The sequence below is a fragment of the Battus philenor genome, unplaced genomic scaffold, assembly GCF_028537555.1.
Source record: "Battus philenor isolate CCGP_79_NKW_IND1 unplaced genomic scaffold, ilBatPhil1.0.hap1 SCAF_30, whole genome shotgun sequence".
In the NCBI taxonomy this organism is placed as follows: Eukaryota; Metazoa; Arthropoda; class Insecta; order Lepidoptera; family Papilionidae; genus Battus; species Battus philenor.
The window spans coordinates 3,316,818-3,329,316 of record NW_027181694.1 but is presented as its reverse complement, the minus strand read 5'-3'; the positions used below and the strand labels follow the sequence as shown (position 1 = coordinate 3,329,316).

The following is a 12,499-nucleotide window of genomic DNA, read 5'->3' as shown; positions in this document are numbered from 1 at the left end:
ATTGTGGAATGCGTTACCGGTAAATATGAGACGTGACAAGTCTCTACCAATTTTAAGAGAAATTGTAAGGTAGTATTTACTTGATAATTGATTTATCCATTAATTATTTCAAGTGCGTTTTCTTTATTATTAGCCTCGTACGAACCTATTCAAGTTAATTTGAAGTTTTTATTTATAGTTGTGTTAAAAATTATAATATATATAATTATAATCAAAAGTATAAGTATATATTGTCTATAAGAAATTGCCTTCAGTGATAAGACCACCAAATTGTATTTTTTTTTGTTTATTATGCATCTATGTATATCTTTTGTTACTTATGCAATAAAGAGTATTAAAATAAATTGAATTAAATTGTTATTTTTTTTAAATCATACGCGGTCACAATATAAATAGATCTTATAAATATAATCATTTGTAGTGGCAACATTACGTCATCGACAGCGGCGCATCGAAAAGGGGAAATTCCACAGAAATATAATTCTTTATTTACATCGGTATTATGGCATTATACAGCAATGTTACGTCATCATCAGGCATCGAAAAGGGGAATTCCACGGATATATAATTGTTAATATACGTCGATATAAATACACGCGAATCTCGAATGAATAACGGATTGTTCGGACGGACCCTTCCGCTCCGTGAACTCATATCCGACGAAGCTGTATAAACCTAAGGGCTAGAAGCACTAAATTCATGGAAACAATAGAATACTATAAAATGAATATACACACTACTACTACAGACTTCGTGTTGTTAATATCTCAAGCTACCGGCGGCCGGCCCTAGGAAGAATCCCACACATTATTCAATTATTTGTTTTAGTTCATATTTCAATATATTGAGTTTATGTTTGTGCGTTGAAATATATGGATATATTATTTATGTGGAAAATATTCAAGAGCTATACATGAAAACCGATATAAACTGACCTAACAGCCAGGTATGAACACAGAAGCACCACAGATAACATCTAATTATCTACCAATTGTTTCAATTTGAGGCTATAATATAATTGGGTGTATAGATAGCTCTTAATCTTCTGTTAAAATCATTTCTTTCTACTACAGTATGTATATTTTAAAATTGAAGTCAAAATGTTTACAAAGATTATAGGGTTATTTGTATATGTAACGAAAATCTTTATTCGTCACCAATATTAAAATATTACACCAATATTCTGAGATGAAAACTAGAAATACAGTGTAAAAATACATTTTTCTTAACCCTAATATATACGAGCGAATTATTTAATAGGTAAAAATCGAATGGTTAATTTGGTAAATCTAATCTATGGTTAAACGAATCGATATTTAATCAATGGAACGAACGAATGAATGAAAGAACTTATCGTTTAAATTATGTATCTTGTACACGCCATAATACATTTCTATACACATTTTTAAGTTACTATAAGACCAGCTGGCAACATTGATATGAGTGTTTTTTATATTTTTATATTTTTTTCTTAATTTAAATCTTCAAATCTTTACGCAAACATCCAATCTAATTATTCTATTACATATTTTTTTAATCCGTAGATTTTTCAGTCGAAAGCAACGTATGTTGCAAAATCTTTCGGTTATCAGTGTAATTTATCTTTATATATTTTAAATTAATATAAATTCCTTTATATTTAATTTTTGTCTACACTGAATTATGATTAGATTTAAATAGGTTTATTACTGAAGCAAATAAATAGAAATATGAAGTAATAAATGGCAAATCAAATTAAATGACATCGGCAAGTTTGTGCTTATATGGCAATACTATCATATTAACGGCAAAATTGGCGGCAAATATGAAATGTAATCTGTATATGTTGCGGTAAAACATAAAAAAAATCACTTGTTTGGAACTGAGGGTGGCAACCCCTCCTTCGCTAAGGATAAATAAAGTAGTTCGTTATAATTTAACAGAATCCTATGTCAAACGCGAGACATTTTTTTGAAATTTTAGTATGACCAGGAATGTAACAATGGAACATAGATGACATAAAGTCTTATATTATCCTTTTTTACTCTGTATTCATGTGTTAACGAATATTGCAATTTGTAGACTTTTGACAATATGCTCAAAGAATTACATCTCAATCTACTTTCTGTCTTCTGGCAATATGGCAGAAAAAGACTTTTATGGATTCATTGTCCAGGTGACGTGTCTATCGCGTTGTAGGAAGAGGGGACAAGTACGGTGAACGTTGATGACGACACGCGTATCATGTTAATGGAGGTATCCAGTGCATTGACATTCTCATTCATCGATCAGACTCCTCTTCCTACGTAACCAAATATTTAATAATCCTACCAATGCTGTTTTAGAAACCCCTTTTACAAACGACCTTTGTTCTTAACAGGTCTAAATCTTTGAGCAGGTTATAGAGAGATTTGACTGCTCAACCCCTCGCATATAGATTCATTATGAATTAAATTCTAGTTATATCATTGAGAAGGTATACGAATTATGTAATTTTACTTTTAGAAATATGACGGTAAGGTTTGTGAAAAAGGACCTCACCGCAAGAGATGTGATCGTACTTTTCATTGGCCACTTTAAGTATAAACAACTTAATACAAGTTATCTATGACTATTAGGCGAAAGGAAAATGTTTTTGACTTACAATTTGTAAATTTTACAAATGCATTGTTTCTAATAGCTTTGGGATATTCGAGTTCAAAATGTGAGATGTAGAAGAAAAAAATTACAATCGATTTTTTCTTCTTAACATAAATCGATTTCTATTTATTTAAAGTCGACTATAAGTATTAAATAATCGATTAGTATTAGAATCGATTATTTGATATTATTATCATAATTTGAAGAGTCAGAAATGTCATGTATATGGAGTAATCTTTGGGCATAAGCGAACATAACTTAAAAATAATCTTAAATCAATGGTGTCTGTCAATTCAAATATTTCTGTCAAGTTGTATTTAAGTTTTCTTTTACTTCGACGTCATCGGAGCTAGACTCGTCATCACCCCACCTCTGACGACTTACATTTGTGACGGTAAGTCTTGGCGGTTAAAACCGTCATCGCTAAATAAGATGGCACGAATATATAAAGTTTTTACTAATTCTAATAATACGATTATACTCCGTCACCGAGTCGTTGGAGCGCTGAGTCCAGAGGAAGGTTCTATCGTCCGCCAACCGTTCTGAAGTACCGCAGAAGGTCTACGTCAGCTCGAGGCACCCACGCCGCGTTCTGTGCCACCACATCCAAAGCAGCGGCCGCACCACGTTGCTCTCCATACAGCTCCTTTAGCTGGAATAAAGTTGTATCTGGTGAAATTCTTGAGCTGTCTGGTGGTCGTCTTAATATATTCTTGAACTATCATATTATTTTTCATGCAACCATAATCTTACGTTAAGTATTTGACAAAAAAACACTATTTTACACGAATGTAATCACGATCAAGTCCAAAGAAAAAACAAGAGAAAGAATTTTTAAAATTTGGCTATGGAAGTCTAAGGTGAGTTAATTTTAGAAAGGGCGTCTCTCGCCCAAAATAACTGTGAGATTGCTGTTTAGAAACATTTAGTTCTCAATGATTTCCAGTTGACAAAAGTATCCCAAGTTTTTATAAAGAAATAAAAGACCCGTATTTAACCAATACTTATAAATAGTTCTTATTGCATTTCATTCATTCAATTAATAATGTGTAGATTTTAATATATCGAATATAATATTTAAAGTAAAATTTATTTTTCAAGATCTATAACAAAAACTGTCTGTAACAATAGCATAATAAAGATCATACCCGCCAGTAGTCTGCGGGCTCGTGGAGACAACGGGCAGCCGCCAGCAGAGCGCCCGGCGGCGGCGCCGCAGCCCTAGGGAGCACCCGCCACACGCTCGCCGCTCCACGCCATCTAGTGCCATCGAACTAAATTACTAACTCAGCTCTTTAATAATAAATAAAGTCTATATTGTTACCCGATTATTGAAAGACAATTTTTAACTTTTTTACCGATTCCTTTTTAACTATAGATGACCATAGATGTTCATATAGGTTTTATTTGTAATAATTTACGTCGATGTTTGTGTCGAATTATCCTTCAATCATAGACAATTTTGATGTTTTAGATGATTTTATTGAATTCTTCTTCAATTATACACAAAGATAATGTGTGTATTGGATTCCATGTAAACAAAGTCGTTGTTCATATATGTGTTTCGCCACCATGTTGTAGCAAAGAAATCTAGATTCCGACTGAACCAGTATTCCGACTAAATTTTATTAAACCTCTGTTAATATCGATGTCGGAGTTTCCTTATGAATTATTTTTGATTTAAATATAGAAAAATTGAAAGATCTATATTGAAATGGTGCTAATATGTATTAATTAGGAGCTAATATGCATTTTTTCGTGAAAATTATTGTATTTTTGATTTACTACGTTTTGAAACAACTCCTAATGGATGTAATGAACTATAATATTCATACAGATATTAATTAAACACATTTTTATTCGATTTTAGTATTGTTTATGCAATAATTAAACATTGTAAAATACCATAGTGTCGTAAGAAATGAGTAATAATCTTATTACCGAGTTACCACCTATATAAGGACGTTTTGGTCAAACGGTTCAAGTTTAAATATAAAAGTATAGAAGTAGAATGTACATTGTTGACCCGCAAAATGTTTAAAGATGGCCTGTTTAAAAACAACATTAAAAAGATATATAATTCGAAAATAGAACATCAATATTTTTACGTTACATTATTCGGTTAATTATTTTTACACATTGAAGATATTACGTTTCAGTTTTCAGCGTGGTAATTATCGTTGTACGATTTTTGACGATATTCAGTGTGGTTAAAGTCACCAGTAGAATTCGACTAGTTTTTGGTGATGATGCTTCATTTTGTGTGTTTGACCAGTATGTGTTGATGGTGATGATGTACGAATCTGAGACGTAGCTGCTTATAATGGAACTTCTCATAAAGGCTCAAGGTCACCGAGAGAGCAAGGGAGAAGGATATGGTTTGAGCTTCGAGAAATAACGCGATCCTGCTCAGAAGCATGGTCGACTTACTTCGAAGAATTGCCGGTCAATAGTGGCAGTTGTCGGGATACATTGCTCGTTCAACTGACGGCCGTTGGGGTCGAAAAGTGGTCGAGTGGCGATCTCGAGCTGAAAAACTAAAGGAGGTGCCTACTAGGAGGCCGTGGAAAATCTTTGGTCGCGATCAACGTAAGACCGGACGTAGTGGCAATCTTTGGGGGTAGGTCAATGTATTGCTGCGTATTGCGGACTACGTATTGCGGCAGTGGCGTAGCTATGGTATTTGGGGCCTGGGGCAGATTGGGGCTTGGTGCCCCCCCACCCCCCTAAAGATTCTAAATAATTTCAAAATTCAGGACAGAATGTAGGTAATATATTTTTCTTTGATTCAAAATAATAATAAATATATATAAAATAACATTAAATCTTAATAAAATTTATTGGGAAAATTTAAAAACGAACATTCCTCGCTTTTTGGCCTGCAAAGTCATTAATCACATTTTCAAAATCAATAGTGTCGACTAAATCATGTTCTATTGACATTATTTCAAGATTATTTAATCTATTTATCATTAAACGATCTTGCAAAAATGTAATAATTTATTATTTTGTCATTTAGGGCCCCTTTTAAAAAACACTTTATGTGTTTTGCGAATGAAAGGCTTAAACACTGTGTATATTATATTTTTGTATCCGTTTACTTTTTTTATGTTCATATTATTTAACAACTTTTTCAGCAGAAAAATAGTAAAATTCGATTTTTTTATGTTATTAACTTTAAATTATGGTTTTCATTTTTCTTTTAACATTTCATTATTCATCATTCAAAAAAAAATTATTTTCAACTTTGGTGCCCCCTCTGCTTTTGGTGCCTGGTGCGGCCGCCCCGCTCGCCACCACTACGCCACTGTATTGCGGACGTCTAACGACAAATATGATGATGATGACTTATAACTGGTTTCAACATGTGATGACCCAAGTGAGAGTAATTACAGAAACTAATATTGAAGTTGCGCGGCACGTGGCAATGTCTGACCAGTTCCTGAAGGAGTTACTAGGGATTTCGAGCAAGAAGTTGGGCAATGATATATTATTTTTATAGTATTATATTTCCCTGTCACAAAAAAATAAAAATATCAAACAACGCATTTGCACGTACTTGCACGCGCCCTCACACAACGCGGTGACCCAGGTCTTCCACTCCCGGCCCCGTTGAGCTTCACTGGACAGGACTGTGAAGGCAAACCTGGAACCAATACTATGTTATAAATTCTTTTTATTTATTAATATATCCCGACTAGATGATGAGAAAAGAGTGACTTATATGTTTTCGACCTTGGGATATGTATCTCTCTTTTACATCTTTAACTCATTTAGCTCAGTGCGGCTCCTTTTATATCTTCGGATCTTTTAGCTTAGAATTAGAACTTAGTAAGGCGGAATAAAACGTGTGAAACGTTCCTATTAAGCATTTTATGTCTTTGTCATAAAGCACAAAAAGCTAAAAGCGCGCGTGTGATGTTGTCGTTCCGAAAATCCGTAGTTTACATTTTTAATACAAACATGCAATAGCTATCCGTGTCTCTCTTTTACGTGTAAATTTCTATATAAGCCTATCTCTTTCTCTCTAACTCTGAACGAGCCGCAACTCATAAGTATAAAGATATAGAGATACAACTGAAACACGCGCGCGCTGAACAGTGATTATATCTTTTGCAAAGATATATTTTTCTTGTCTTTAGCTTGCGAGCTACCCATCTCTAATCCTGGCAGACCTTGTATAGTCAGAACTTATACTCCAGTCGCATTATATATATAGCAGTATATATAGCAGTGGTAGCCCAGGAGTAGAGGATTCAGCGATTGTAGGTTGCGTGTTCAATTCTCGGGATATAGTTTTACATTTTATGCATTAACCCTTTCCACTCCAAGGCTGTTATGTAGCATCGATAAAATTGAATTGAATTATAGTATCTTGCGATTCTAGAATATGTTTCATTCATTCGTGATTCAAACATTTTAGTATTACTACTACTCCGCTAGCTCAGTAACCCAAAGTGGGTCATGGCCTCCGAAGCGAGAGACTTCCACTTTCCTCTATCTTGCGCCATCGTCTGCCATTGGCTGACATTCAATTCGCGCAAGTCTGCCTCAACGCGATCGATCCAGCGATACCTGGGTCTACCTACTGGTCTTCGACCCCTCGGTTTTTCTAGGTACGCTACCTTCACGCTCCGATCCGATCCCATTCGCTCCAAGTGACCAAGCCAGCGGATTCGTTGAGCTTTATATTCGCCAATGATATTTGGCTGTGCTACTATAGTCTCAATTTCGGCATTCTTTCGGAGCCTCCAAGATCCGTCTTGATTTCTCGCTGGTCCCAAGATCTTCCGCATGATTTTGCGTTCCGTCACTAGTAACATTTTAGTAACAAAAATCTTTCCTGTTTTAAAATTTTCCGCAAAAAGAAGTATTACACCATGTCGAGTATCACTCGACAGTGGAGCTTGTGGAACAAAATCAGTGTCGAGTGACACTCGACATTGGAGTTGAAAGGGTTAATTATATAGGATTACCACTGCTTAAAAATAAGTTTCCAGAGAACGGGCAGCAGTGTCCGCTGCGTGCCATAATACCACTCTGCGATCTTCAAGTGTTGCGATTATTCTATTTCCCCCCTAACATCTTTGGGGTAGGCGTATGCCTTGCAGTGAGTATCTATGGGAGTGTATGGCGTAAACGTTTCGTATTATAGGTCACTAAGGTCACAATACTTCTGTGTTAAATTATTCTTACACGTTCCAATTAAAATTGAACGATGATTTGAATTCAGACACCATCTATGATGTGGCGCCGCTACCATCGTGTCGGGGTCAAAATTGTAAATTGTTAACACTTTTTGTATACATATAAATATACCACCTTCAATCAATACTGCCTCTCATTTACCTCGCCTTTAAAAAAGAACGAATACGTGCTCGGGTGATAGCTAGTAGTATATATATATATACATGCGTTTATCTGATATATATATATATATGTATGTGTGTGTGTGTTTGCGGAGTGTGAACTGCTAATGGCGCCGAGTTTGTAACGATTTAATAAACGCGCAAAGTTTTATAAACAATTATATTTAAATAAGTGATTAAAAGAATATCGTGTAAAAACATTGCAGTGTGCGTGATAGAAAAAATAATTCTGCAGGTATATCTTAATATATATAAATCTCGTGTCACAATGTTTAACTCAATGGACTTCTAAACCACTTAACCGATTATAATAAAATTCACACACCATGTGCAGTTCGATCTAACTTGAGAGATAGGATAGTTTAAATCTCAAATTATAGTCGCAATTTTAATTTATTGCTAATTATTGTCTGTTATTATTCGACAGTCACAATTATCTGTTAACTCCAAATGATCCTAACAGATGTCGATACCTTTCGACTGGGTTAAGTAAGTAATCAATAGATGGCGCTGCTATGGTAAATCTACGAACGTGTCATATAAGCTACATTTTAACAGCATAATTACCACGTGTTGTTGACGCTATAAAATTAATTAAATTTATTTTGTAGTGAACGAAATACCGTATAATTCAATTATTTCCACTTTTTAAATTTTCACAGCAACGCGTGGCCGGGTCAGCTAGTATATATATATATATGTATGTATATATGTATATATGTATATAGGTATATATATTGGTGACAAGCTTTTGTCTGAATGAAGTCTTTCAGTTTGCTACAAATAAAATATATGTTTATAATGCAACATCATCGTTTTTTATCAAACCAAGACCATTGACGATGAGTTTGCAGTTACCTGTAAAACAGCCAGTCTTCCCTTGGTGCTGCAAGGGCCGGGAGTAGAGCTGGTGCACGAGCTAAATGTGGCGCACGCATCAGCTCGCGCCACACGCGGTGCCATGCACGGGACCCTCGACCTCGGACCCCTGCCACCAGCGCGGCCTGTACCAACACCACATTTACACCTACAGTATACGTTGTGATTAATTATATTTATGTAAGCTTTATATAACTCATTCAACAGCCAAAGCTATTACACCTATTTCCAACCTATATAAAGTGATCACTCTAAAATATGTTATTTCATTTTCAATGCGACTGGCCAATAACTTCAGGCAGTACAAAGTCTGCAGACACAGATAGTAAACGATAAATAATTTTAATATGAAGTAATACGCATTTTGGAAACATGTTTGAAGTGAAGGTTATCTCAAGATGAAACTAATTGTTGAAAAAAACGCGCCCGTAGGGCACTTGCGTTTGTTAACCGCCGCTCCTGCACTGGCTGGCCACTTCTAAACGTTCAACTAGTGAAATTACGTATATTTCGACATGAAACAAAATGTTAAAAAACGCGCCCGTAGGGCACTTGCGTTTGTTAACCGCTGCCCCTGCACTGGCTAGCCGCTTCTTAACGCTCTACTAGTGACATTACGTATATTTCGAGATGAAACAAAATGTTAAAAAAACGCGCCCGTAGGGCACTCGCGTTTGTTAACCGCCGCCCCTGCACTGGCTGGCCGCTTCTTAACGCTCTACTAGTGAAATTACGTATATTTCTAGTTGAAACGAATTGTTGAAAAAAACGCACCTACAGTGCGCTCGCTTTTGATAACTGCCGCCCCTGCACTGGCTGGCCGCTTCTAAACGTTCTACTAGTGAAATAACGTTTATTTCGAGATGAAACAAAATGTTAAAAAACGCGCCCGTAGGGCACTCGCGTTTGTTAACCGCTGCCCCTGCACTGGCTGGCCGCTTCTTAACGCTCTACTAGTGAAATTACGTATATTTCTAGTTGAAACGAATTGTTGAAAAAAACGCACCTACAGTGCGCTCGCTTTTGATAACTGCCGCCCCTGCACTGGCTGGCCGCTTCTAAACGTTCTACTAGTGAAATAACGTTTATTTCGAGATGAAACAAAATGTTAAAAAACGCGCCCGTAGGGCACTTGCGTTTGTTAACCGCTGCCCCTGCACTGGCTGGCCGCTTCTTAACGCTCTACTAGTGACATTACGTATATTTCGAGATGAAACAAAACGTTAAAAAAACGCGCCCGTAGGGCACTCGCGTTTGTTAACCGCTGCCCCTGCACTGGCTGGCCGCTTCTTAACGCTCTACTAGTGAAATTATGTATATTTCGAGATGAAACAAAATGTTAAAAAAACGCGCCCGTAGGGCACTCGCGTTTGTTAACCGCCGCCCCTGCACTGGCTAGCCGCTTCTAAACGTTCTACTAGTGAAATTATGTATATTTCGAGATGAAACAAAATGTTAAAAAAACGCGCCCGTAGAGCACTCGCGTTTGATAACTGCCGCCCTTGCACTGGCTGGCCGCTTCTTAACGTTCTACTAGTGAAATAACGTTTATTTCGAGATGAAACAAAATGTTAAAAAACGCGCCCGTAGGGCACTTGCGTTTGTTAACCGCTGCCCCTGCACTGGCTGGCCGCTTCTTAACGCTCTACTAGTGACATTACGTATATTTCGAGATGAAACAAAACGTTAAAAAAACGCGCCCGTAGGGCACTCGCGTTTGTTAACCGCTGCCCCTGCACTGGCTGGCCGCTTCTTAACGCTCCACTAGTGAAATTATGTATATTTCGAGATGAAACAAAATGTTAAAAAAACGCGCCCGTAGGGCACTCGCGTTTGTTAACCGCCGCCCCTGCACTGGCTAGCCGCTTCTAAACGCTCTACTAGTGAAATTACGTATATTTCTAGTTGAAACGAATTGTTGAAAAAAACGCACCTACAGTGCGCTCGCTTTTGATAACTGCCGCCCCTGCACTGGCTGGCCGCTTCTAAACGTTCTACTAGTGAAATTATGTATATTTCGAGATGAAACAAAATGTTAAAAAAACGCGCCCGTAGAGCACTCGCGTTTGATAACTGCCGCCCTTGCACTGGCTGGCCGCTTCTTAACGCTCTACTAGTGACATTACGTATATTTCGAGATGAAACAAAACGTTAAAAAAACGCGCCCGTAGGGCACTCGCGTTTGTTAACCGCCGCCCTTGCACTGGCTGGCCGCTTCTAAACGTTCTACTAGTGACATTACGTATATTTCGAGATGAAACAAAACGTTAAAAAAACGCGCCCGTAGGGCACTCGCGTTTGTTAACCGCTGCCCCTGCACTGGCTGGCCGCTTCTTAACGCTCTACTAGTGAAATTATGTATATTTCGAGATGAAACAAAATGTTAAAAAAACGCGCCCGTAGGGCACTCGCGTTTGTTAACCGCTGCCCCTGCACTGGCTGGCCGCTTCTTAACGCTCTACTAGTGAAATTATGTATATTTCGAGATGAAACAAAATGTTAAAAAAACGCGCCCGTAGGGCACTCGCGTTTGTTAACCGCCGCCCCTGCACTGGCTAGCCGCTTCTAAACGCTCTACTAGTGAAATTACGTATATTTCTAGTTGAAACGAATTGTTGAAAAAAACGCACCTACAGTGCGCTCGCTTTTGATAACTGCCGCCCCTGCACTGGCTGGCCGCTTCTAAACGTTCTACTAGTGAAATTATGTATATTTCGAGATGAAACAAAATGTTAAAAAAACGCGCCCGTAGGGCACTCGCGTTTGTTAACCGCTGCCCCTGCACTGGCTGGCCGCTTCTAAACGTTCTACTAGTGAAATTATGTATATTTCGAGATGAAACAAAATGTTAAAAAAACGCGCCCGTAGAGCACTCGCGTTTGATAACTGCCGCCCTTGCACTGGCTGGCCGCTTCTTAACGCTCTACTAGTGACATTACGTATATTTCGAGATGAAACAAAACGTTAAAAAAACGCGCCCGTAGGGCACTCGCGTTTGTTAACCGCCGCCCTTGCACTGGCTGGCCGCTTCTAAACGTTCTACTAGTGACATTACGTATATTTCGAGATGAAACAAAACGTTAAAAAAACGCGCCCGTAGGGCACTCGCGTTTGTTAACCGCCGCCCTTGCACTGGCTGGCCGCTTCTAAACGTTCTACTAGTGAAATTACGTATATTTCGAGATGAGACAAAATGTTAAAAAAAACGTGCCTACAGGGCGCTCGCGTTTGTTAACCGCTGCCCCTGCACTGGCTGGCCGCTTCTAAACGTTCTACTAGTGAAATTACTTATATTTCGAGATGAAACAAAATGTTAAAAAAAACGTGCCTACAGGGCGCTCGCGTTTGTTAACCGCTGCCCCTGCACTGGCTGGCCGCTTCTTAACGCTCTACTAGTGACATTACGTATATTTCGAGATGAAACAAAATGTTAAAAAACGCGCCCGTAGGGCACTTGCGTTTGTTAACCGCTGCCCCTGCACTGGCTGGCCGCTTCTTAACGCTCTACTAGTGACATTACGTATATTTCGAGATGAAACAAAACGTTAAAAAAACGCGCCCGTAGGGCACTCGCGTTTGTTAACCGCTGCCCCTGCACTGGCTGGCCGCTTCTTAACGCTCTACTAGTGAAA

General features: G+C 37.8%; 1 protein-coding gene across 1 annotated transcript in view; it reads right to left on the bottom strand.

The window, feature by feature from the left end:
* Positions 1-3,142: 3,142 nt before the first annotated feature.
* LOC137927261 (leucyl-cystinyl aminopeptidase) overlaps positions 3,143-12,499 on the bottom strand; it is a 51,340-nt gene continuing 41,983 nt past the window's right edge. Inside the window, exons 24-27 of the mRNA XM_068771041.1 lie at positions 8,847-8,992; positions 6,179-6,265; positions 3,768-3,879; positions 3,143-3,271 (exon numbers count right to left, since the gene is read on the bottom strand). Coding sequence (XP_068627142.1) covers positions 3,143-3,271; positions 3,768-3,879; positions 6,179-6,265; positions 8,847-8,992 — 474 coding nt within the window. The remainder of the gene's footprint in view (positions 3,272-3,767; positions 3,880-6,178; positions 6,266-8,846; positions 8,993-12,499) is intronic.